Source organism: Micromys minutus, assembly GCF_963924665.1.
Source record: "Micromys minutus genome assembly, chromosome: 33".
Lineage (NCBI taxonomy): Eukaryota > Metazoa > Chordata > Mammalia > Rodentia > Muridae > Micromys > Micromys minutus.
In genome coordinates, this window is record NC_137968.1 from 21,258,668 (window position 1) to 21,286,585 (window position 27,918).

The 27,918-nt window shown below is 37.7% G+C and overlaps 1 protein-coding gene across 2 annotated transcripts in view; it reads right to left on the reverse strand.

Moving 5' to 3' along the window:
- Window positions 1-1,568: 1,568 nt before the first annotated feature.
- ATAD2 (ATPase family AAA domain containing 2) overlaps window positions 1,569-27,918 on the reverse strand; it is a gene marked incomplete at both ends in the record, with an annotated part of 39,317 nt that continues 12,967 nt past the window's right edge. The window contains 20 exons of one of the 2 annotated variants that reach the window (XM_080909438.1): window positions 1,569-1,607; window positions 2,556-2,684; window positions 3,396-3,529; window positions 4,510-4,818; window positions 5,516-5,656; window positions 5,757-5,879; window positions 8,285-8,444; window positions 8,962-9,158; window positions 10,038-10,173; window positions 13,250-13,435; window positions 14,091-14,277; window positions 15,131-15,257; window positions 15,348-15,662; window positions 16,956-17,046; window positions 18,071-18,230; window positions 21,543-21,631; window positions 22,744-22,918; window positions 23,771-23,886; window positions 24,264-24,372; window positions 25,438-25,554. In XM_080909438.1, coding sequence (XP_080765564.1) covers window positions 1,569-1,607; window positions 2,556-2,684; window positions 3,396-3,529; window positions 4,510-4,818; window positions 5,516-5,656; window positions 5,757-5,879; window positions 8,285-8,444; window positions 8,962-9,158; window positions 10,038-10,173; window positions 13,250-13,435; window positions 14,091-14,277; window positions 15,131-15,257; window positions 15,348-15,662; window positions 16,956-17,046; window positions 18,071-18,230; window positions 21,543-21,631; window positions 22,744-22,918; window positions 23,771-23,886; window positions 24,264-24,372; window positions 25,438-25,554 — 3,040 coding nt within the window. The remainder of the gene's footprint in view (window positions 1,608-2,555; window positions 2,685-3,395; window positions 3,530-4,509; window positions 4,819-5,515; window positions 5,657-5,756; window positions 5,880-8,284; window positions 8,445-8,961; window positions 9,159-10,037; window positions 10,174-13,249; window positions 13,436-14,090; window positions 14,278-15,130; window positions 15,258-15,347; window positions 15,663-16,955; window positions 17,047-18,070; window positions 18,231-21,542; window positions 21,632-22,743; window positions 22,919-23,770; window positions 23,887-24,263; window positions 24,373-25,437; window positions 25,555-27,918) is intronic. The other variant, XM_080909439.1, reaches the window with a different exon arrangement.

Below are 27,918 nucleotides of genomic sequence, written 5' to 3' on the forward strand. Positions count from 1 at the left end.
AAGCACTAGTAACCTAGTTTGATTCCTAGAATTCACATCACATAAAAGTAGAAGCAAGGTCTGGAGAGATGGCTCAGTGGTTAAGAACGTCAACTGTTCTTCCAAAGGTCCTGAGTTCAGATCCCAGCAACCACATGGTGGCTCACAACCATCTGTAATGAGATCTGATGCCCTCTTCTGGTGTGTCTGAAGATAGCAACAATGTACTTTATATATAATAAATAAATGTCTTAAAAGGAAAAGCAAAGAAAGACCTCACAGAACTGTACTCTGATTCCACACATACATTATGATGCATATACATTCACACAATGTTCTTCTAAAGAACTAGAAACAAGTAACAGGTTTTCAACTTTTAAATTTATTATACAGAATATACAGAAAAGGATACATCTGAAATAAGTTACAATAAACTTCAATAAAACTACTAAGCATAATTCTTTATTTGCTTTTTTGAGACAGAGTTTCAAGTAGCCAAGCGGCTCCAAACTTAGTGTAACTAGTGACCCTGAACTGATCTTCCTGTCTCTGCCTCAAGGGCTGAGATTCCCAACATACACACTCAACTGATACAATATCATCCCTATCAATATGAACGTGTTCAAATGTTATCAGTTTTTTATGGATATGTAGGACAGCATCTACTAATTACTGAACTTTAGAAACATTTTAAATATCTATATAAAAAAGGCAACTCAACTTTAAAGTACATTAAAATCTAAACTCTTGAGCTAGGCATGTGCTTAGTGTCCATTGGGCCCTGTGTCTGATCCTAACCACCACCATCACCTCACCAACAAACCCCACAGCCTCTCAAACTTCAATGTCTGTTTTCAAACAAGAGGTTTGACTGTCCCACTGAATTGTGTATAGAAGAAGCAAATGGTCTCAACTTTAAGAAAGAAATGTATTTTTAATCATCAGTAATACAAAATATATATTATAGTAATTATAACAGACACACACACACACACACAGAGTATCTATAGAATATAACCTAAACACAATTGTAGAAAGATATAGTTTTAAATAAAAAAACTAGTCACTAATATATTTGTTGTATATGTAATTACAAAAGTAAACAATACATTTAAAATCTTCATTAACCCAAATTAGAATTATAAAAATGTTTATCTAAAGACATTAATTTTTATATTAAGTACAGAATTGCATTGAAGCCCTCTTGAAAATCACAACTTGAATTTTAGCAAATGGGAGAAAGGCATCAGAGGAAAACAAAGACAACAAAATACCAGATATAATTCTAGTCTGATATAATCTACTAGGGAAGGGTGAAACTAAAACTGCTTCAGCTAACAACAAACATTCCAATGCTGCTAAGTTAAATGTCACAAAACATTGATTACCAAAATAGCTTTACAATGTAGCCAAACTATTACAATTGTTACAGTGCTTTGCTCAAACATCTTAAGTCTCATCAGTTATTTTACTACACGTAAATAAGTATCAGAAAATTTAAAACACCTTTTCTTGCATCAGTTATGAAGATATATCCAAGGACAATTAAATAGAAACTGAATATAAGATATTCAAGTGTAATAATATCATTATCTGGAACTCAAGTTTTCTACTGCTTGCTCCATTTTCTGTGTAAAAAACAGGAAGGAAAAAAAATTCAATATTAAAAAGAGCTAAAAAAATAATTTGTTTTCTCCCAACAAATAGTGATAAGAATATTAATTATCTATTTAAATGTCAAGTCAATTTGGTACACTTATATACAATGTAAGCAATAATATTCTACACATAGTATGTACATACCTTAGTATACTCGACAGGGGCAAGCACAGCCACACAGACACTCCATATACTAGGTGAGTATATGGCAGATTTTATAGGAGACTGGTAATATGTAAATAACATTCTATATCAGTGGGTTTTTGAGTGAGGGTCTTAACATGAAATTAAACTTGTGATTCTTATGCTTCAACTGTCCAAATCTGGGATTACAGATGTACACAAACATACCCACCTTAGGGGAAAAGGATATTCTAAAAGAAGTTACATTTCCATATTTAAGTATATAAGATTTTTTTAGTTTGAGATACTATAGAGCTATTGTTTATCATAAAAATAATCTAATCAATTCCTTAGACTTATGATACACTGGGCTTGTTTATATCTATTAACAATCTATCATCTTCATATAAAATAGCTTCCAAATTATTATCTTTTGGTTTTGAGAATTTCATGTAGCTCAAGCTGGCCTTTAACATGCCATGTAGCAGAAGATGACTTGAAACTGACCCTTCTGCCTATACCCAGATAATGGGATTTACAAGTGGGTCACCAAGTGGGTTGGTCTTTAAGGCTTCAGTCACCTTAATGTAAATATTGCCTGGCAGAAGGAGTAAAAAGTGTTTAGCCAGGCATTGTGGTACATACTCTTAATCCTAGCACTTGGGAAGCAGAGCCAGATAGATCTACATAAGTTTGAGGCCAGCCTGGTCTACACAGAGTTCTAGATAATCAGGGCTGTGTAGAAAGGCCCTGTCTTAAAATAAGCAATGAACCGTTTTAAGTGCAAGCCTTACCTGAACAAGTGCTGTTTTGTCATAGTCCCTGCGGTGCTCATAAATACACTGGCTGATTACTGCATACAAATTTTCCAGTTGAAATACATTATATTCCTGACTTTTTTTAACAACAGTGTTCAAAAGATTCTAAAAGAAAACAAGTGTTTATATGTGCCAGATTAATTCCTTGCAAAAAGATTTTTAATTCTGAATGCTTAGGAAATTGTTATAAGGTAACATGCAGACAGAGTAAGCCACTGCTGGAATATACAATGATCCTCTTAGATTTCCTTCATTCTGTGACACCAGCTTTGGCTCTGGGTTAATCTACAATATTCTGAACTATAGCATAAATTGCTAATTTCTACTATATCCACAAACTTCTCTAGACAATTAAAAAAATCTATTCATGGGGCTGGAGAGAGAGATGGCTCTGCAGTTAAGAGCACTGACTACTTTTCAAGAGGTCTTGAGTTCAATTCCGAGCAACCCCATGGTGGCTCACAACCATCTGTAATAGGATCTCTCTTCTGGTGTGTCTGAAGACAGTTACAGTGTGTGTATAAAACTTTTTTAAAAATTAAAAATTTAATTTACTTAAATATTTATCTTATGTGTACTATGTGCATACCTGGTACCCAGAAGCCAGAAGAGGGCACCGAATATTAAACCTAAGTTCTCAAGAGCAGCCAAAATTCTTAACCTCTCAGCCAGGTCTCCAGCTCAGAAGAACCTTTCCTGAAGGAAAAGGAACTTAAGCGGAATCCCAATGTAGTTAATTTACAACTAGCTTACAGTCCATTGTGTGAGAAAGACTAAAATACCTAGTCAAAGCATTATGATTTCAGTTTAACATACTTTTAACTGCTTGTGGTCCACAACAAGTGAGGGTGCAGGCTGAGAGAGAATTGCCAGAGCCTTCTCCACACTGATGAGCTGCTGCTGTTCTACCTGGAAACATCTACCTTGAGCCTTTTGCAGAAAACTCATCTCTAAAGGAGAAAAATTAAACAATTATTATATTTGGTTCAGAAACATAATGCCTAGGACAAAGAAATAGATTAATGCCTGCCTTTAATCCCAGCACTTAGGAGCCAGAAGAGAGCAGGCTGGTCTACATAGAGTTCCAGGCCAGTTGAGGCTACTTAGTAAAATTTGTCTTAAAGCAAACAAACAAAATTCAACCAAAACAAACCAATATAAGAAGCATTTCTCAAACTGATTATTTAGGAGATTCCTCGACAGGTAGGTACCTTGAAACTATCAGAAAGGGGTATACCAAGTCAGGTGTCATGTCACTTTCTCTTATCAATCAATGGGATTCTAATCACTAAAGTATTAGGCTGGATGCTAGTTATATAATCTCTTATTTGAACAATGTCTATTCAGGACCCATTTCCCCGCTTCACTTAGCACTCCTTCTCTAGCACACAGCTAGGAAGAAGTGTATGCATCTCTGATTCCCTCTTTTCAAAGGCCCCTCTCCTTGTACCTGGGTTAGTGGTTGGTTCCCACTCTCTTGTGCAGTAGTTTAATACTACCATTGCACTCATGAGATTTCCTGTAGTATCTCCAGCTCATTAGCACAGCTGTGAAACATGTGACCCTGCTGAACTTATAGTAATCACAGTGATCAAATCCCCAGGATAATCCATCATCACAAAAGCTTAGTTTAGTTTGTTATATATGTATACATGGGTATTATGGTCTATTAGCTGAAAGGTTAAGTAAAGATAATGCTACTTTTCTATTTAGTTAACATCTGTGCTCTGAAAAACAGCAAAAGCAATGAGTTGGTATGTAATGACTTTGGGAATTATCTCAAGCTTTAAAAGATGTTTTTATTATTACTTTTCCTGTTTCTCATGACAGTGTTTCTCTTTAATAGTCCTGGCTGTTAGAGATGACTCTGTAGACCAGGCTGGCCTTAAACTCAGGTCCTCCTGCCTCTGCCTCTTGAGTGATGACTTACCTTTTGATTCATTTTCTTCAGGAATATCTACGACCTGGGCACTAGAGCCCCCTGTAGTTTGCTTAGGCTCTTCAAGTTCGTTCTCAACATTAGAGGAACTTGAGTTATTTTTCAAGTCAATGTTGGTTTCTGAGGCATTCTGCATGTCACTTTCTTCTACTGAGGACTCCATGTGCTCTGCACGTGTGTGCTGACTGTCTTCTGAGTCACTCCTGGCTGGACTGTTCACAGTTTGTGAAACTTTCCTTCTCTTCACTTTGGTGCCTACACGCCACTTTGACTTTTTATGGAATTTTCTCTTCAACTGAGCTACAAGGAATTAACAAAAGAAACAAGATGAAGAGGTAAAAAAGTGAAGAAACCACAGCACTTTCACACGGTTGGAATACAGAACAGTAAATGACTGTGACAAGATGGAGACATGAATGATGCCCAGGTCTCAAAATGACTTGGTTCAAGTTGAGATTTTTGAATAACTGAAAGTCGAGACTTTTACTGATCTACCCACACAGTGAGGGGACACTGAGTATCCTCTTAAGCACGTCATGCACAGCAATTCATTGGAATTTGACTTTAAACTGATGAGGTTTGCTACCATTAGCACCATCAATTTTCAGTGGAAGAAACTAAAGTACAAAAGTGTTTAAAGTTTTTCTAAAGTAGACAGCAGACATTTGTCTTGGGAAGAGGTGAAACCTAGCAGACATTACCCTGGAGACTACAGGGTGAACTTGAAAAACCATTACAAAAATAAACTTCAGACAAAATAGCTGAGCGTTTGGGTGGTTCAGCACAACACCAAGGCTTTGTCACTGAGCAAATTCACTGTACTTGCAAAAATGTATATCGAAACAAAAAGGCTCTGGGTATTTTACAGTTTAGTTGCTTGAATATCAGCAAAACAGGTACAATTTACTATATTAGCAAAGCCAAGTACAAGACAAAGTAAAGAGCATAAAAAACAATGAAGGAAGGTCTTAAATGACAATTACTCCAGAGGACTCACCAGGTGTGCTGCAGGCCATGGGAGTACAAGGTGCCTTTAGCTTTCCGTTCTGCTCTTGATCTGACTTATCACCAACAGGAGTAGAATTTTGCTTTGGCATGACATGGTAATAAGATGGTGCATATTTGGAGGAACTACAACCTTATACACAGATAGATAGGGTCTTAGAAATTGTTACCAGAACAAAGAATGGAAGAATTTGTCTAAAGCATTTTCTTGAGATACCCAAGCATTTCCCTACCTCTTTTCTTCCTAGATTCCTGAATTTCTTCACAAAGTTGCTCAAAGTCTTCATCAAGCTCTTCTTTAATTATTGCATAGGCAGTGTCTCTTAAAGCACAAGCTCTATGCCTAATAAGACGATCTGAGAAATAGGGAAATACAATTCTTAATACGTTTCCAAAAGTTAATATTTTGGGTAAAGATAGTAGGCATTACAATTCCTTAACTTCATACAAAGAACAAAAGCTATATTCTGCTTTGAGTGATAATCTAATGATTTGCATATATGTCAAGGACAACCTGAGCCACGCCATCTTGATTTTAACAGGGGGCTGGTATTCTTTAATGTCTACACTGGAGAAGCAGAGGCAGGCAGATCTCATGTGAGTTTTAGGTCAGCCAGGGCTACACTGTGAGACTCTGGCTCAAATTAATCAACCAATCAACCATTCAATCAATCAACCAACACCCCAAAAGAACAACAAAAGGAACCTTTAATAGTCTCTTACATTGGCCTAGAATGCTTTCATCCTGAGACTTATTCCTGAATAAACTCACCCATTTTTTCTTTTTACACTGTGGTTGGTTCAACTCAGCTATTTTGGCTCCAACTCTTTTTCAAGCTGACTGACTCAACCTGTTTCTCCTTGGCCTCATACTACCCTTGGCAATGATCTAACCTTGTCTTTACCTCATCAGCCTGTCACTGTACAACAGTCCTGATAATCTTTCTCTAATTTGTCACTTTGCCACTCAATTAGACATCACTTTCAAACATGAAGGATTCCTTTTACAAACTAACTTTACCTTCATTGTTTAGGATTAAAGGCGTATGCGAAGGGAGAGCCACAAAACTAGAAACACGTTTTTTGTTTATTTTTTTACAGTAGTAAATAAAAACAATCTCAGGGTTCAGAGTGTGATCAAATATCCCACAACAGCTCAGCTACTAAAAGTCTGGGTTCACACAGCCAAACAGTGGGTAGAGCTTGGGGACTCTTGGGAAAGAACAGGAAGAAGGATTTCGGCCTTGAAGGGGATTGGAATTCCACAAGAGTACCAACAGAGTCAACTAACCTGGACTTCTGGGTCTCTCAGAGTCTGAACCACCAAGCACAGAACACACTCTGCACATATGTAACGGATGTGCAGCTTGGTCCTCATGTGGGTCTTAAATAACTAGAACAGGTGCTATTCTAAAAGCTATTGCCTGTACTTGGGATATGGTCTTCTAGCTGGGTTGCTTGGCTGCTTTGTCTGGCCTCAATGTGCGCAGAAGCACCCAGCCTTGCAGAGAGACTTGAAGACCCAGAGTAGGAGGATAACCAAGGGGGTCCCCACCTGCTCAGAAGAAAAGGAGGGTGAGGGAGTAGAAAGATTGTGATGGGGTGGTGACTGGAAGGAGGACAGTGAGCAGAATGTAAAGTGAGTTTAAAAAACTTTTAAAAAACTAATTAAAAAAAAAAAAAAGAAAAAAGCCTGGGTCCAAATCCCAGCACCCATATGGCAGCTCACAACTGCAACCTCAGTTTCAAAGGATCTGATACACCCAGATAGACATTCATGCAGGCAAAATATCAATGCACATAAAATAAGAATAAATCCACCATTAAAAACACTTAAAAAGGGGCTGGAGAGATGGCTAAGCAGTTAACACTGTTCTTTTAGAGGTCCTGAGTTCAATTCCAGGCTTACAAATGGTGGCTCACAACTATCTGCACTGGAATCCAATGCCCTCTTCTGATGTGTCTAAAGACAGCTTTAGTGCACACATATACATAAAAGAGATATTTTGAAATCTATTTTATTAGTGCTTTATCTTTCCACTTTCAGAAGGAGCATAAACAAGCTACTTGTGTTTGATTAGAGTAGTGGTTTTCAACCTATGGGTCATGACCCAACAGGAGTTGCATAACAAATATCCTACATATCAAATATTTATTATAAATCATAACAGTAGCAATATCACAGTTTTGAAGTAGCAATGAAATAATGTACTTGGGAGAGGTCATAACATAAAGAACTGTAGTAGAGGGTCACAGCATTAGGAAGGCTGAGAACCTCTGCATTAGGATACATTATATGGTTAATATTTGTGAGTAAAACAAACAAAACCAAAACAGTACATCCAAAGTCTGCTCTTGTTCTTTCCTGGCAAGGTAACTCTGAACAAAGTTTCAATCTTCCTAAACTAGGAGTTGGATAGATTGCTCAGTGGTTATGAGCTCTAACTGCCCTTCCAGAGGTCCTGAGTTCAAATCTCCCAGCAACTGCATGGTGGCTCACAGCCATGCTCTCTTCTGGTGGGTCTGAAGACAGTGACAGGGCACTTATGAAATAAATAAATCTTTAAAAAAAATCTCCCTAAACTATACCTTTCCCAGCTGTAGAATAAGATAAGGTTATTGTGAGAATTATATGGTACTTTGAATGTAAAATATTTCCATAACACTCGACAATAAAAACAACCAAACACCACCTACAACCCTCATTAGTTGTTAGTAACCCCCAAAACCACACCTTGAAAAGAAATTCAGTAATGCTCACCTCCAGGATCTCTATCTGGATTGTATTCTAAAGCATTGTTACAGATTAGATCAATATCCTTCAAATAGTCCTTCACAGTCAGATATTTATGTAAATCAATTTTACTGATTACTGATGAAAGGTCCATTGGTTGCTTTATGACAGTGACATAATCAGGAACCTAAAATCCAAACAAATGACCAAATCACTTAACAAACTCTATATTTCCTAGCATTATCCTTTATTTCTTTCATCCATCAATGTTGGTTTAAAAAGAGATTCTGCAAAATACTGACACAAGCCTGTAAACCCAGCAATTAGTTCATGGTAGCCTATGCTAGACAGTAAATTCCAGGCCAGCCTGTATTACAAAGCAAGTCCCTGTCTCAAAAACAAAAAACTCCACCTCCACGCCCAACATTTGAATCTATACATAATGGTAATACCATGTGTAATTAAAGCATTCTAAAGTTCCTTTTGTCTAAATGTATAGAAAAGTTAAGTGTTTATTTTCTAAAACAATAGAAATATATTAAATAGACAGAACCCTTAAAGCCTATACATGTAGGACACTAAGTTCACATGCTCATATAGAGAACACAAATTCAGAGTTCTGCAGGGCACCTACACAAACTATTTTGTTTTTAAAAATCATTATGGCCTAAACATATTTAATCCAAAAATGAAATTAATAATACCTCATCAGGGTCAACAGGCTTAGTGAAGACTCGGAATCTCTTATCAATAGCAAGCCTATGTGTGACATTTCTTAAGAAAATCCTGAGTTCTCTAAATGTATCTTCTTCTTGTTCTTCGAGCCGTTTAACTTCTTCTGCTGTCAGTGGTCTTGGTTCAGGTGGTGGTGCTACTGGGAGCACCTCCAAGGCCTGCAAAACTTCATGTGGAGGGAAGACTTTAGTATGTACCCTCCACAAAAACTCAATGCAAGCAGAATGAGGGTTTGAGGGTTATTTCTTTATAACAGATATGAAACCAATATGCAGGATTAAAAGAAGAAATGAGACTAGAGGTTCAGAAGTGGCTCATGCAGGTGGATCTCAGTCCAAGGCCAGCCTGAGTTCCAGGCCAGCCAGGGAGGAAGGTTACACAGAAAAACCCTGTTTTGGAAAAAACAAAAAGAAAAAAGGAAAAAAGAGAGGAGTTCCACTTTTAAGAGCATCCTGTTGGTCCTGCAAAGAACCTGAGTTCATTCAAGCACTGACACTTGTAACTTTAGTCTCAAGTTAAGTTTAAGCAGTAATGAGGGACAAAGAAGAACCAAAACTGAAACTGTGACACTGTATGCATCTTAAAGACAGTTTTTGCTTTTAAAAACAACAAAAACAGAAAGAGGTGGTGGTGGCATAGGTAAGAACACAGTTCCAGAGCTGGAGCACTGGCTTGGTGGTTAAGAGTGCCTTATCTTCTAGAAAACCCTCACTCAGTTCCCAGGGCTCACATCAGGCAGCTCACAACTGCTTAGAATTCTAGCTTCAACTACCCTCCTGTAGCCTCTACAGGTTCTGGCTCTCATGTGTGCATGCCTTTACATAATTAAATAGAAATCTTGAAAAGGAAGAACATAGACAAGCTGGGGCTACTGCATGAAACACCTTATGTACCTTAAAAACTTTAGTCCACTTTAGTAGGAAGCAGAGCTACTTTAAATCATATATATGTCACCCCCAAACTGAGTATGAGTTTGTGCAATCAGGTAGATGTCAATTACATTAGCTGTAATTTTCTTACAATTATTCTCTACTAGATAACTAACCTGCTTTCTTTTGTGACACAGGAGGCTTTGCAGCTTGTTGTAAAATTAAGTCTTCAAAAAATTTGGTTCGTTCTTCTTCATCTGGTAACTGGACATTAAAAATTTCTCCGTACTCATGAGTAAACAATTCTTGTACCTTAAAAAAAAAAGTATAACACATACAAAACATACATGTATGCAATATATACAAACATACATGCATGTTATTGATTAATCTAACAGTATATTAAATACATATTTCTAATAAAAATTTTAAAATGACTTTAAAGTAAGTAAGCAGAGCCAGGAGATGACCCCTCCCCACGGCAGCTCATAGCCATCTGTAACTCTACTTCTAAGGGATCCAAGGCACCATTCTGCCCTCTGCATGTGGCATAAGCATCCAAACAGGCAGGGCACCCATATACGTAGGATTAAGTATGAATAGATGTGCTAAATTAGTAACTAAACATCAAATCTTTAGAACTCAAGAATCCAATGAGAATATAGTAACAACTACTATACTAATTTACGCAATGGGTTTATTAAGGCTATTTAATTAACTTTCACAACTCAAAGACATGAAACGGGAATCAATGTTCAAAAATATTAGCAGAAAGCAAGTGTTGCTGAAAATTGGAGGAACACTAAATGTTTTAACCTTTGTTAAAAACAACATGGTTTTAAAAAGTTAAATAAAAATTATTACATACCAAACGATTCCATTTCTAGGTATACATTATAAAGAAATGAAAGGGACAATTCTAAGATTTATACAACAATAACTGAAACCATTATTCACAAAAGGCAAGATTTATAGACAACACAAATGTCACTAGGTATGGTGATATGTGCCTTTGATTCTAGTACTCTGAGTGTAACTATGTGACTTGGTCTACATAAAAAGTACCAGCTTAGCTAGGGCTGCCCAGTAAGAAAGCCAATGATCCCAGAGCGGCCAAGAGCTCCTTCAAGTTCTTCCTGGTACTATTTCAGAATACAGCATCATTTCTATCTTTCAAATTCATGTACAAATTTAAACAGATATACTTTACCAACCTAATCCAATGCAGTGTCTTTTGGGTATTCATAAAACTGTGTATTTCACTGATGACATTATTTCTCATCTTTGTGTCCATGATGAGATATGAGAATCAAACTGTTTGGGAATGACATAGCTATCCTGTTTTGAGCACCTTTCTTTTTCAGATCACTGGGATTAAAGCCAAGAACTGAAAACAAACTAGAGCTCTTGGTTTACCCATCATAACTAGATAGTAAGGGGGTTGGGGATTTAGCTCAGTGGCAGAGCGCTTGCCTAGCAAGCAAAAGGCCCCTGGATTCAGTCCTCAGCTCCAGAAACACATGCATGCGCGTGCGCGCGCGCACACACACACATACATACACACACACACACACACACACACACACACACACACACACACACACAAGATAGTAAGACTCCAATGCTGAAGGCACCACTCAGTGCTCAAAAGACACCAACCAACCTGAAAACTCTTAGGAAACTCGTCAGCTTATATAATGTCGGAAGGTTCTATGTAGGCAGGTAAGAGTTATAAAACTGATTTGGTAGCAAGATATGCCCACTGGTAAATAATGGCATGATGGTTCAGGGGTAAGCAAAGATTTAGTGCCTGATACTGTAAACCCGATCAAAAGCCCAGAATTATAGTGCTAAGTGTTTTACTACTATAGTTTTGCTAAATGGCTATGCTGTCAAATTGAATTATAAATACTTATGTCTATACCATAAATTTGTATAAATCTCAACTCTTATCAGAGAAGCTTGATATAATGGGGCTAGTGTTGGCTATTCACGCTAACTCAGGCAGCAGGACTAGGTATGCTCCATGTAAGCCCTGCCTCCAGAGACCTCTGGCAGCCAGGCTTTTAGACTATTCTGGCCTGTCTCTTTGGGACGAGCAGCCACCCTCCCCTTCCCTAAAGCTCCTTGAGGTGGCAAAGTGGCCAGGCTCTACTTCCCTCCCCCAAGCCCCCAGACTTCCCAAACAACTATAATGGCTATTCCTAGTATCTGAGGTGGAAGAGTGGCCAAGGACTGCCCTATAGAAAAAAATAAATCCCACCAATCCCTAAGAGCTTGCCCCAAGATCAGGCCACCTTTGAAAGCTCACCTCCCTGAAGAAACTACACAAACTATGTTCTGCTTAATTCTCTTCTGCTTCTTGCCCAAGCAGAGACAACCATTCACCCTCCTGGTTTTTGAGGTTAGTTGTGTGGTGTGACTTTTGTGGTAGGTATTCATTGGCTCCCAACAGCCAGGATACCTTTCCCTTCAAAGCTGTAACAGTTGCAGTAGAGGCAGTGGTAATGCACATCTCCCTAAGTGCTCCCCATGTTGAGTAGAAGCAGCTCTGAGTGTGCAGTTGTAGAGGGCCATCTGTATCAGCCTCCCCCGCCCACTGCTCAAGGGACTGCAGAGAGTGAAGTCAATATATGGGAAGAACTGTGAAATACCAAATCTTGAGACGAGATGTGGTAGATCCATCAACTTGCAACAGATATGGTTACCAGCCAATCAAAATTCCAATTGGGCAGTGACCTCTAAGGCCTCCCTCTTGGAGAAGCTATTGGCAGTTGATAGCTATGAAGGGATAAATTATTGTTCTTTGAGAAAATGTCCATTGTGGTGGTAGCGCACATCTTTAATCCCAGCACTCAAGAGGTAGGGGCAGGTGGATCTATACTAGACACCAGCCTGGTCTACAGAGCAGCCAGGGACACAGAGAACTACTCCACCCACTAGGACATGAGCAGCCTACCAATAGTCATTTTATCTTTTTTGTTTTCAAGACAGGGTTTCTCTGTGTTAAAAGAGAGAAAAAGTGAGAAAGAAAAAAACTAAAATACCTATCAAGAGGAATTTAGGTTTATAGGTTACAATAAGGTAATAAAAAGAACATGCAACTTATAAAAGAACTTAAGTACTGATTAATTCTTAAAAAGAATCCAGAAGACACATGGAAAACTCAATACAGAAAAACAATCTGTCATGAAACGGTATTTTCATAATAGAAGAACTACATCTCCTACTAGACATGCACATTCTAAATCATGAGCACAGAACACAACATCTATCGATGGCGTGCATGATAAAAGACTGTTTCATGTACCTCAGTAGCTCTGGAACTTTCAAGTAAGTTATTTTAGTATAAGATAACTCTTCTGCACCCTGTACTGCCCCCCATTACCTCTTCAGGCAAAGCTGAGTATGGTTTCTCAGAAGTTGCAAGTAGTAAAACTGGAGCAAATGAAGGTATATTCTGTAATAATGTTGTAAACGTGGCTCTGATTGTTGGTCCAACTATTTCCCACCACAAGTGGATGTGCGGGACATAGACTATGCTGGGTGCTGTTCTCTTAGCTTCACGAATCATCTAATAAGACATTAAAAAATATATATATTTGGTTTCAAAGCCAGCAGATTAATAAAATTAGCACCATAGTAACATCCCAGACAAATTTCTTGAATGCTTGTCCAAAAACCCTCACAAACATTTTAAAGTGTTTAATAAAAGCTTCATTTGGGAGAAAATATTTTAATCAGGTAACTAGGAAATAGGCCAAGAAATCTACAAGACTATTCTGTTGTACAAATGTAAAATATTTTTACATTAACCAATTAAGTCTAAACATGTCGACAATAGAAACAGCAAAATATCTGTGTACTAAGAAACTGTAATTGTTTTAAGTGCATCAGTTCCCACAATACCCAAATTATCTCATACCTTGCAAACAGGAAAAAATAGAGATCTACTAACTCACCCAAGGTCTTACAAATGCTGGATAGTAGATAAAATGTATATCATTTAATTACTAAGCAATTTTATTATTTCGTAAGCTTTAAATATATATATTTATTTATTCATTTTAAAGTTCGAGTTTGCAGAGCACAGTAGAGCTGTTAGTCCCAGCAGCTCTGGTGAATTTGAGGCCACCCTGGCCTACCATGCGAGTGGAGGACAACCAGAGCTGCCTCTAGACTGTTTCTGAACGACTTTTACCTTCTAACTTATTGGCTGAAAAACTTACTTGGGAACATGCCTCTTCAGGAGATGTAGTGCTGATGCCAAAAAGAACAGGAATGTCTAATGTATATACAGCAAATTTTTCCAAAGCATGGATAACAGCTGGTGCCAAGTGAGAACTCTGTCCAAATCCTGGTTCTCCCACTATCAATAGTCTTGGTCGAAAAGACATAGGTTGGTAACAGGCATTTCTGAAAAAGAAAAAATTAATAAGCTGTATTTGGGGAAATTTTGACTGTTTCCTTTAAATTGCCAATTACAAATCTTTAGAAGTCTTGCCTGTTTGAGTAGCCAATGTAACATGGCCAAGTTCCATTAATTGTCCCAGACCTAAGAATACTTTTGAGTATTATTTAAGAATAATGATAGTAGCAACAATGAACTTAACACAGTAATATAGACCAGGCTGGCCTCAAACTCATAAGAGATCCACCTGCCTCTGTCTCCCAAATGCTGGGATTAAAGGCATGCACCACTACACCTGGCCAAATTTGATTGTAAAAAAACAAACTTATAAATTTTATTTTTATGTACATGAGTGCTAAATGCATGCAGTGCCCATGGAGGCCAGATTGTGCTGTGTCTCCTGGAACTAGAGTTACAAATGGTCATGAACTGCAATGTGGGTTTTGGGAATTGAACTCAATATCTTCATACCCAAACTCTGATATGTTTTAATGTAATTGTATAGTGTGTGGGTACAAGTGCTTGTGTAGGGACAGGCTAAAGGACAATCTCAAGTGTCATCCTAAGGAACACTAGCTACCTCCATTCAGACTGGGTCTCTTATTGGACCTCACCAATTAGGTTAGATTGGGTGGCTGGAATTATACCATTGCTACAATTTTTACATGGGCTTTAGGGGCTGAACTTAGGCTTTCATGTTTGTAATGCAAGCATTTAAATAATTCAGCCCTCTTACCAGCCCTAATATTTTAACTTAAATAAAAAGCTGATTAGGGAGCATCTTTACCTTGTCAAAAAAAGAAATCTCGTTTTTATGGATTTTACACACTAAAACATTCATTTCCAGGGAAAACATACCTATTTAAATGAAGAAAATTTTCTTTTGCCTGATTAAATTTTTTTTGAGAAAGTCCATTTTCATACACCGATGGTGTATCATCCTCACTGTATGCCAAATCACTTTCTAGCAAAGGGCAAGAAACATCTACAAAAAAAACAAAACCAAAAACCCATCCATTAGTAATTTTTTCTTTGTCATTTTTTGCTGCTTTCAATGGTCAACCAAGTTTTATACCTGAATTTAAAGCTTTGTTTGTTCCAACTTCCACATGTGGAAACACTTTCTGCAGGGCTTCTAAGATCATATGAACAGTATTTTGCAGAAGTGGTTTCACAATGGCAGACAGTGCCTGTCCAGGTGACGTCACAGCTCTCTGGGAAGCTGGTATTATCTTCTGCATAGCTGCCTCAAAATCCTTAGCCGAGATGTTAATTGAAGAGAGGTCCAACTGTAGCTTCTCACTGGTGGTATAGATCTGTGGGTACCGTCGACGTAGGGCACATAAAGCAGCTTCGGCACATATTGACTTAATATCGGCACCACAATAGCCTATAACCATTAACCGAGATGGGGGAGGGGAAAAACAAGACCCTCAAACTATTGACAGTTATGATTAAAAGAAAATTTTAAGAATTAAATTTTATTAGGATATTTACAGGTAACAAAACTAAAATTTATCACTTATGAAGTGAATTTAGATGTTACCAAGAAATCAGTAATTCTTGAAGGAAGTATGTACGCACTATTGTGTAAGTACAGAAGTTAAGGGCAAAAATTCTCTTGTGTTGTTTTGAGACAGGATTTCTCTGGGTTGGCCCAGAACTCTCTATGTACACCAGGCTTAGATCTCAAATATACAGATCCACCTGCCTCTGCCTCTGGAGTCTTAGGATTAAAGGTGTGCATCAGCCAAAGTCAAAGAAAGCTCAAATTCTAGTCATTTACTGTGTGATCCTTCAAGACTCACTTATACTCCGTGTCTCAATACTGCATAACTCACAGGACTATTACTATTTTCATGTATATGCTGCTCTCAGATTCCCTCAATGATCAATTTGTCCATTAAAAGACTTAACTATGTGTATGTCATGTGGAGGTATGTACGATATAGTGCAGATGTACATGGAGGCCAGAAAGGGCATTGGATTCCCTGGAGCTAGAGCTATAGGTAGTTGCGGACCACCTGACACAGGTTCTGGGAAACAACGTGGAACCTCTGAAAGAGCACCATGTACTTGCAACACCAGCTAGATCTCTAGTTCTCAAATTTATTTTTATATTTTCATTTTCTTGAGACAAGGTTTAATTATATAAACATGGCTGACCTGATACTATACTTAACAGTCTTAAACTCTTAACAGTCCTGCCTCAGTTTCCCAAGTGATGGGGATGTAGAGATATGTTGCTACATTTGGACAAGTATCTATTCTTTAATATCTAGGATCTTAAAGGTAAACCCTCAAAAAGAGATGGAAAACAAATGAACTGTGCTCCCTTTTCAAATCGTCTCTTTTTTTCCTGTGCAGTCAAGAATGGCCATAAACTTGCAGCACGTCTGCTTCCTACTACTAGCACTGCAATATATGCTACTGCATCTGGCTCCATCTGTGGCTTTGCTGTGTGTGAGCATGGGTATTTAGAGGTCAGAGGACAATCTTGTAGAGCCAAGTTCTTTCCTTCCACTTTCACGTCTCTGAACTCAGGTCACCAGGCTTGAATTGTAAGCACCTTCACCCACTAGGCCATCCCACCAGGCTTTTAAGTCTAAACTTTAAGATAGGACCTCATTTTATCTCTGAAATGAACAGAATCTCTTTTACACATGCTCAGAAACATATTTACCAACACAGTTTTCTGCTAGTTCTTCTAGAAACATGTCCACTGGTTTTGGATTCCAATCTCTTGTATGAATCTTCAGAATTTCTTTTCGAGCCTATGGGATGAAAAAAAAAAAAAAACAACCCTTCTCTTTTAATTTTTATATCTGTAATCATTAAGTTATCCCAGTTAGAAATGCTTGAATTTAAACTACTTTTGATTATCTAAAATTTTAAAGTAACCAAAACCTAATACAAATAGAAGTATGAGACCATAAAAATGGGGGGGGGGGCACACCTGTGAGGATTTAACAAAATTAAGCAATTTCTATTTAATTTACCCAAGTTATATTCATCACTTATGTAAATTAAAAAATTAAACAGCATTATTCACTCAGGAATACACTAAGAAATAAAAATCCTGTCAGCTCTGCTCATTTGCTAACAGCACATATTTTTAAATCTAAACTGTTTCTTTGAGTAGGCACAGGCACCTGAATGCAGGTGCCTTTGAGTTTAAGAGGACGGTGTTAAATTTCTCAGTTGTAGGTGCTCCTGAGCCACATGATGAGGGTGCTGTTGGCGACTTAAGTCCAGTCCTCTGAAAAAGCTGTAAGTACTCTCAACCCTGAACCATCATTCTAGTCAGCGCTACTCATGTTATTACACGCTTCTCAAAAGCACTAAGTGGTTTTGTTTTAGCCTAATTATGGCAGTACAATAGTGTTCTGGAAGAAGGCAAGGCTAATGAGCTGGCTAAGGACTTACGGAGCTAATGAAATCAATGGACAGCATCAAGGTATGCTTAATGATAATAAATTACTTCTATTGAGTTCTTTTGAATAATCATAATATGATACAATACTAAAGTCTTCCACTTTTTATTATATCAGAACTCGTTACTGGGAGTGAAAAACAGCTCAGCAGGTTAAAGCACTTGCAACCAACCTTGATAATAAACCGAGTTCCATCCACAGGACCACATAGTACAGAGGGAAAACTTACTCCCACAAGTTATTCTCTGACCTCCACGCCTGCACCGTGCCATAAACACTTCCTGTCTATTCCCCACCCTTGCCACAGAAAGAAATGTAATTTTACAAAATTGCTAGTAATAAAAAGCATGTAAACTTTTCTTACAGCCTTATCAGGTAGACTAAAAAGGAATTCTCTGTCAAATCGACCAGGCCTTCGTAAAGCAGGGTCTATGGAATCTAGTCTGTTGGTAGCTCCAATGACCACAATTTCTCCTCTGCTGTCCAAACCATCCATGAGAGCTAACAGAGTTGAAACAATAGAACTAAACATAAAAAGTAAGAAAACAAATTAGTATTATGACAAAGAATCATTCAGTAATATTTTTTGGTAAGGTTTATTTTAATGTATAAACATGCAAATGAGCTCTTATGGTATTTAGCTATTTTTCCAATAAGAAACAAAAACATAGGGAAACTGGAGAGAAGGTTCATGGAGTTAAGAACCCATGGTGAGAAATTCCCCAGCACCACCACAGAAGCTTCTCACCTAAGCATTGTAAAACAGGGACAGGTGAGTCATCAAAGCTCACATGCCTAGTCAGCCTAGTCAAACAGTGAGCTTCAGGTTTAGTGAGAGAACAAGTCTGAAAAACTAATGTGGGGGTGAGATGGCTCAGGATTGATGTTCTGATCCCCAGAATTCATTTAATTACCAGGTGAGTGTTGCAAACTTGCCTGCAATTTCCAACACATAGGTTAAGACTTGGCAGCCACACCCACAAGTTGGCAACTAATTAGCCAGACTGATGAGCTCTGTATCTCATGAGAGACTGTATCTCAATAGAGCGAAAAGAGAAGCTTTCAAGATAATTTACAACATCAACCACAAACTTCCACATGCATCCCCACACAGCTTGTTGACACACATGCACACATGCACATACAGACAAAAAATGTAAAGTGGGAAGTGAAAGGCATTCAGTATCCTCTGGCTTCCACATGAATGCATGTGAGCACCACATGCACAAACCTAAAAATTAGAAACAAATACACTAAAATCAAGGACTGGGAAGAGTGTTTACCTAATAATATATGCAAGGCTGTGTGCTCAATCCCCAGGGGGAAAAAAGACCAATAGAGTAAATAATCTTTAGAGCCACAAATGAGCCCTGAACATAATTTTTATAAAGCATGTCACAGGGAAACTTGAAAGTTCCAAATCAAGACTACAACATGAAAAAATACCTAAAAACTATCCAACAAACTTATGTGCACAATGGCAAACAAAGTAAAATATAAATGGGGGAGGGGTTAGTGTTCATATTCAAACCATCCCAGGTGCTGTAAAGGGGTATCTGGATCAAATAAAATCTCGAAGAGTAATTTTACTGGTTTAAGAATACCAAATCTCGAGCTGGAGAGAGGGTTCAGCAGTTAAAAACACTGCTGCTCTTGCTGAGTTCAATTTCCAACAACCACATGATGGCTCACAACCATCTGAAATAAGATTTGATGCCCTCTTCTGGCATGTCTGAAAACAGCTACAGTGTTCTTACATATAATAAATAAATCTTAAAAAAATAAAAAATAAAAAAGGTAACTTATGGCTGAGAAATGTGGTTTATTTGAAGCCTTAGGTCCCTAGTACCTCAAATAAAAAGATTTCAAACGAACAAAAAGCTAACAAGCTAATTTATAATTTAGACTTGGGATAGATTTGTAGCTCTCTTCTAAACCTAGAAAAGTCTCACTCTATCTGTGGCTCCTCCCAGCAATTCTCAGCCCATCCCTACCCAAACCCTCTCTAGCCCAGGGGCTGGCTCTCCCATCCCCCAGCTTTTGATTCCTGTATAATTCAGCTACTTGGCCACTTGGCTCCTAGACAGTTTGATCCTGGCTACTTTGCCAGTCTTCTCTTCCTCTCTCACTCTTCCTGTCTCTCTAGTCATGGCCTGGTTCAGTCTGGACTCTGGATGAACTCTCATATCTACAATATAATCCTACTCAACCATACCGAGGAGCACTCATGTCCTCATTTTCATTTAAAAAAAACGTGCAACTTTTATCTGTTCATTTGTTTGCTTGCTGAAAGCAAGTGTTCTCTGTTATTCTTACTCTGCTGGAACTCACACTGTAGAGTAGGATAGCCTTGAAATCTGAAGTCCTCCTGTCTCTACCTAGAGCTGGGATTAAAGGCAAGTGCCATCACATACAGCTCAACTTTTCCCTTTAAAATGAGGTTTGGTATTCTTAAACCAGTAGAATTACTGAGATACTTTTATTTGACCCAGGTACCAGCAGTAAGTTTGAATAAAAATGCCCCTCACAGACTCTTGTATTTGAATGCTTTTAGTCGCCAGGAAGTTGGGACTTTTTGAAAAGGTTTAGAAAGAGGAGGTGTGTCACGGGGTTTTAAGAGTCCATCCCAGACCCAGTCACTCTGCTGCTTGTAGATCAGGATGCAAAGCTCTCAGCTACTTCTCCAGTGCCTGCCTATAAAGCCACCATGTTCCCTGACATAACAGATGCTTTCCCTTGTTAAGAGTTGCTCTGGTGGTTGTATCTCTTCACAGCAATAGTCAGTGACTAAGACAGCACCTGAAGGTTAGGAGATCTCAGTGGTAAAGCACTTGCACAGAAAGTTTTACTGGAAGCTTAAAAAGGGAAAGCATCTGAATTAATTGGCAACATTTAAGATATTTAAATATTTGAGCATAAAACTTAATTAAAAAATATCTAATTTTCAGATCTTAGTTGCAGACAGGCTAAGACTACAGATAATTGGTTAGGTCAGCCACATTCTAGACACAGGCTTACTATTATCAATGCCTATATCACACATTAAATCTGTAACCAAGACTGTAAAACTGTGTTGATAATAATCTGGAACTCAAAACAGGATAACTTAAAAAAATCTAGAGGCTGGAGAGATGGCTAGTGGTTAAGAGCACTGACCGCTCTTCCAGAGGTCCCCAAGTTCAAATCCTAGCAATCACATGGTGGCTCACAACCACCTGTAATGGGATCTGGTGCTTTCTTCTGGCCTGCAGACATACATGCATGTGGAACACTGTATACGTAGTAAATGAATAAATCTTTAAAAAATCTGTATCTATATAAATAGATAGATATAAATATGTATTTGGGTTTCTTTCATGATTTATCTTTTTCATATTAAAATTAGTACCTTAATTTCTTGGTTTTCTTAAAAATTTTTTTCCTTTTTATTCTTTTCCTATATCACATTCTATACATTTCCTATATTCCTATATTACATTCTGATTCAGTTTGCCCTCCCTCCCCCACCTCTTTTATATTTCACCCAGACTTGACATGACAAGTTATGCTAAGACCAAGCACATATTCTCACATCAAAGCTGGGCTAGGCGACCTAGTAGGATAAAAAGGGTCCCAACAGCAAGCAAGAGTGAGGGACAGCCCTGGCTCCCACTGATAGAAATTCCAGAACACTGAGCTATACAACCATAATGTATATTCATAGGACTCAGGTCAGGTGTTCCCTAATCTGTGTAGACTCACTTGAATCCCACTGAGTTGATTTTGTGGGCTGAGTTCTTTTTCACCATTTAATTCTTATCTTTTATATAACATTAACAAAACCTAATCAAGGTTACCTGTGAATCTGATCTTGTCTGCTAGATCGTACAGGAGCCAGACCATCGATTTCATCAAAGAATATAATTGCTGGGCGCATCTGATAGGCCTAAAAGAGGGTCCAGTCATCCTATGTTACCACAAAAATCCTCAAATACATTTAATTAAAATTTCAATTCATTTCCTCTCAAATTATATATAATTAATAAATTGTAATATACTTTTACAATCTATTTTCATTCAATCTTGCTTACCAGTTTGTCATTTATAACTATAAGACTAATGTAAATTCCAAAAACTATCTTTTAAAACTTTTATATACATTATATTAGTATAATTAATTTTATTTGTATTTTTAACTTGAAATATCCAAAATATTCCAGTAGCTATATATCTTGGATTTCATAATTATAGTTACTGGTCACTCAGAAAAACTTTATTACTGACTACAGAAACAATTAGCAGAGGACAGTTGCATTCTCTCCATGTTACAAAGAAAAATATTCTTTAACAACATGCAAAACATAAAAAAAAAAAAAAAAAAAAAACATAAAAAAAATACTGAAGGCAAAATAGTCTTTTAGTTCTAAAGAGGTTTTCAAACCCATTTTCAATGTCAAGCACATTGGCATATACCTTTTATTCCAGAACCTGGGAGGCAGATCTGATTTCAAGGCCAGCCTAGTTTATGAACTGCAGGACAGCCAGTGCTCCCAACCAACCAAACACAAAACCCCTCAGTAGTAATCCCCTGGTGAAACAGACTTTAGCACTTCACATATACTGTCGATACAATCTGGCATATGAAACGGCAAGATATGAAAGAGGATTGCCTTGTTCCCATACTGCCAAATAATCCATTACTATTACACTGTTCAGGAGGCTCCTCCTCCTTTTGAGGATGAATTCTCAAAATCCACGTGGTAGAGGAGGAAGTTTCTTCATGAGGGCAACAGGCTATAAAACTGAAAGTGAAGCCTAGGTTGAAATGGAGACTCCAGGATGTTAGAGATACCAGAACTGTGAGGATACCTGACAAGGGGAGCTGTGCACAGGAGTGAATTCCCAGCTTCCTATTTCTGCCACCATGCCTACTACTTGCTGCTGTGCCACCCCCACTATGGTAGACTCTTATCTCTCTAGAACCATAAGCCCAAATAAACTTTATTCCATGAAATTAAAAAAAAAGAAAGAAAACCTATAGGTAAAATTCAGAATCACCTGATCAAACAGCAATCGGAGCTGTCTTTCAGATTCTCCTACCCATTTACTCAGACAATCTGCACCTTTCCTCATGAAAAACGCCACTCTCTTATCCCCTCGACTGCACTCATTGGCAAGTGCTCTAGCAACCAGTGTCTTTCCAGTTCCAGGTGGTCCATAAAACAAACAGCCTCTGCAAAATATGTTAAACACTTTTAGTATTAAAAGGTAGACTACTGAAACAAAAATTAAGAACAAATCTCAACCATTTTAATCAGATAATTTAAATGAATTTAATGAAATTTAATGAAACTGAAAGTTTCATTACACAAAGTACACGTTAAAACTGAGTTAGCATCAATAAGAAAACTTAAAAGAATCTCTTTATTACCTGGTCATGCACACTGTATGCAGTTACCTTGCCTGCATATGCAGTCACACAACACAATCACACAATTCTCTCTTGGTTTTCATGTGGAATAAGAAAATGATCAGTGATTCTGCGTAGACTGCAGAATAACTGCAGAGCTGGTTCTCTCCTTCCACCCATTACTATGATGCTAGCGACACTCAGGTTGCCAGGCTTATAACTAAGGGTACCTGATGCTCTTCCAGAAGACCTTCAATGACCTCTTCTGGCCTCCACAGGCACTCCCAGACAGGTAGGTAGCACACTCATACTTAAGAGGACTGGGGAAGTGGCTGGGCCAGTAAGAGCATTGGCTGCACAGATATGCACACCTAAGTTCAAATCCCCAGAACACATTCAAAAGCTGACTGGTTATGCGTACACCTGTAACCCCAGCGGTGGTGGGAGGATGTGGCTGCTCAAGCTTGTTGGCTGTCAGCCTAACTCCAGACTCAGTGAATGACTGTCTCAGGGTATCAGAGCCGACACCCGACATCTGCCTAGCCTCCACATGCTTACATGCACACCTGCACCCACACCTCTAACATACGCAAAACTTAAGTAAAAAAGAAGTCGAGAAAAGTAGCAGTAGCACTGCACACACTATGGCTTTAAGTACAAACATCTCTATATTACCTCGGGGGTTGAATTTTAAACTTTTCAAAGACTTCTGGATAAAGTAAGGGAAACACCACCATCTCTTTTAGAGCTGCAATGTGACTGGACAGGCCGCCAACACTATCAAATCGCACCTGTAGTGACATAGGACACAGATCTGAATTAAAACTAAAACACTGCTTTATAAGACATAATCAACCCACATCAACCAATAGTATTCCAAAGATATTTCTTTAATGCTTGTTTATTTTATATGTAGGTCACCACATATAAATGGTGGATGCTGGGAATTAAACGCAGGTCTTTCTCTAAGAGCCGCAAATGTTCTAAATGCTGGGCCATCTCTCCAATTCCCCCAAAATTTTTGCTTAAAAAAAAAAAAAAAAAAATATATATATATATATATATATATTTAATTTTCTGACAAGAAAGAAGTTTAATTTACCTGTAAGACAAAAATAAAGTGATTGAAATTATACCTCAAGTCAAGCACAAATTTTAAAATACTCACTGAAGAATCTAGTTGCATTGGATCAACATCAGCTAGGCTTGCTCCAATTTTTATTCGATCTTTATACATTCCTCTTATTTCATCTTTCCGAAAATTTAGAGGAAGGCACCTATTAAAAAACACATGCATACATACACATACATATATACACACACATCAAATCATCCTTCTCTCTAAATTCCATGTTACAATATTACCTCTTATTAAAAAATGTTTGGGACTGGGGAAAATGGCTCAGTGGATAAAGTGCTGTTGCCAAAGCAGAGGACAAGACTGATTTAGTTCTATAAAATCTATTAATACCCAAATCTACTAAAATATGGGTAGAGGTGGCAGGCCCTCTGTAACCTTAGGATCCTTGAGGTAGAGAAAAGGAATCTCCAGAGTAATCCAGTTAACCCAAGGATGAGCTCAGGTCAATGAGAGACCCTGCCCCAAAACCAAGGGAGAGTGACTGCGGGACACACCCAGTGTCCACCTTTGGATTCTGTATGAATGCATGAAACTGGAGTTAGACATTTGTGAGCCATAGTATAGGTGCTTGCTAGCACTCAGAAAATTAGTTCAAGATTCTGAACCACTTACAGCAAATTCTAAACCAGTGTGAGCTACATTACCTTGTCTTAAGAACAATAAACAACCAACCAATCCAGCCACTCAGCCCTCCTGTTTCAGTATCCATGTTCTATTCTGCCACTTTTTTTCAACTATAGATATTTCTAATAAGGCAGGAGTTGGCTTTGTATTAATGTCTGGTGCAACCTTTTAATCAGCTAACGTGTACTTATTCTTCCTAAATTATTCTACTTTCTCACAAGCCATAAAAAGGTATTTGAGGCCAGCAGTATGTCAAGCCTGACAACTTGAGTTTAATCTCTGGAACCCACACAGTGGAAGGAGAAACCAACTAAACCAATCCTCTGCCTTCCACAGGCAAACCATGGCATGCATGTATGCATAAGCTGACATATAATGCATATAATTATATGTAACAATATTTTAAAAATATATCTGGTAGTTTAAAAATGTAGAACTCATTCATTCCACCATCCCTCCCCCAATATTTTGTTTGTTTTTGTTGAGATCAGTCTCACCAGAGTCCAGGCTGGTCTGATCTCAGCCCCAAAGTGCTTGAATTAAAGGTGTGAGCCCACACACCAGACTCAGACCTCACCTGTTAATAGCTCTATTTCGGTTCCTTTTTCTTCTCCTCTCAAAGCACTCATCTTCTGAGGAGGAGGAGGAGGAGGAGGAGGAAGTAGAGTCACTACTGTGGATAGCATGCCTTCGCCTAAACAGTGAAATTGCAATCACAATGAAGAAAATAGAAAGAAGGCGGAGGACTTAAGTATCAGAAATAGCTAATGATCTAAAAAAGATATAAACTTAATTTATATTATATATGTAATATAAACTTGAGGATACTGTTACTTGTTGTTATGTGTCACACAATGACCCTTGTAAACGTTCCCCAAAAGTCTGTCATTTCAACACAAATGATCTCCAGGGTTTTGAGAAATGGTTTGTAAAGCCAGAATAAATGAGAAAATAACTCATCTACATAGCCATGACCATTTCTGTAATCACCCTGCAGTTAAAATTACCTGATGCAAGCCTGCATATTTAGTATCACCATCAACAAAAAATAAATAAAACATACACAAATAACTAAAACAGTGAAATAAAGCTTTGCTGGCTGAATCTTTTGAGGTAAGAGACACAACCAAGAGAAAGGGAAAAATAAACAAGAGGTAGTGTTAGAGCCGATCATCAAATGCTTATTAAGATAAAAGACAATACAGACAGTGACTTCTTAATCTTGAGTCTTTGTAGTGCTTGCTTAGCTGACACTCACTCTGTGGACCAGGCTAACCTTAAACTCAGAGATCTACCTGCCTATGCCTCCCAAGTGCTGCAAGTAAAGGTATATGCACCATGCCTGGCTGAACATGCATTTTCAATATTATATAAGGTTTTTATATTAGAAATCACTATTTTTTAAATGCTGTTTTTTTAAAAAAGATAATTAACAGAGGAAAAAGGCCATCAAAAGAGACTTAAGGGTCAGCAAGATATTACCAGGCTGACTACCTGAGTTTAATTCCTGGGACCCATATGAGAACCAACTTCTTCAAACTGTCCTCTAACCTTCATGTGCACAGCATATACTATCATACACTAAGTAAATGTACTAAATGCTACTAAATACTATGAGGGCTAAGAGTATATCTTTGTAGTAAAATGTTAACTTATACCTGAAGCCCTGGGAAATAGTAAATATAATATAATATAATATAATATAATATAATATAATATAATATAATATAATATAATATAATATAATATAATAACAGAATGAATTCTAGGAAAGACAGCTAAGGCTACACACAGACTGTCTCCAAAAACTACCACCAACACCAAAAATGAACCCCAAAACAAAATTTGGGGGAAGAGATGCCTTAGGGGTTAGAACTTGCCGCTCTTTCAGAGGACCCAGGTTTAAAGTTCACCGCACTCACGTGGTGGCTCAACAGTCTTTGTTAACTCTAGCCCCAGGCTATCCCATGCCTCTAGGCATCACACACAAAAGGTGAACAAGACGTACACACAGGCAAAACACCCAAGCACAAAAAATAATCAAACCTCAGTGACCTAATTACAATTATTCAGCAAAGAAAACAACCCTAAATAGCACAAAGCAATTTATGGTCTCTATTTACATCACTATGGTGATTTACAATGGGAATATGAACAGCTTTGACTATGAAGTGAAGATAATTTGATACCGTTACTGGTTAAGTGTTACATGATAACATGATAACCCTTGTAAACATTCCCAAAAAATCTCTCATTTCAACACAAAAAGGGTTTTGAGAAATGTTTTGTAAAGCCAGAATAAATGAGAAAATAACTCATTTACACACCCAAGACCATTTCTGTAATCAGTCTCCAGCTAAAATTATCTAGTACAAGCCAGCATATTTAGTATTACCATCAACACTCAAAATACCCCTATTATATGTAAAGTTACTATATATTCATAGAATTAAGACTGATTTCATAATTTAAAAATTTTTAATGTATTTACTGACTTCTGTATACCCGACTGACTTATTATTTATTTGTAATAAGTACTGCTCCAACTATTGAGTATTGAATCCAGGGCATTGCATGTTTAGCAAATGCTCTACCACAGAGCTACACCAACCAGCCTCCTTATTTGATCTTAATTAAAATTCTGAACAACATAATTAGGCTCATTTTACAGTCAGTGTCGATGAGGCTCAAGGGTTAAATCACTCACTCAAAATATCAGAACAGTTCAAATTCAATCCTACATCTATTCCAAAGTGTACTAGTGTACTGATGGTTTCTAGTTTAATTTTACAAACCAGTCAAAGTTATAAGCAAACAACAAAGCCTGTAGACAAACAAAAGATGTTATGTTCTGTAAATAGAAGAACCCCCAATCCCAAAAGCTTCTCTATTAAAGGCTTGTCACCAGGTAGTGGCACGATTGGGAGATAAGTAGACCGTGAGAATTTTGACCTTATCAGTGAATTAACCCATTTATGAGTTCATAAATGAATGTGTCATTACGAAGTGGAGCCTAGACTAAGGAAATAGAGTACTGGGAATGAGGTCTTTTGGAGTT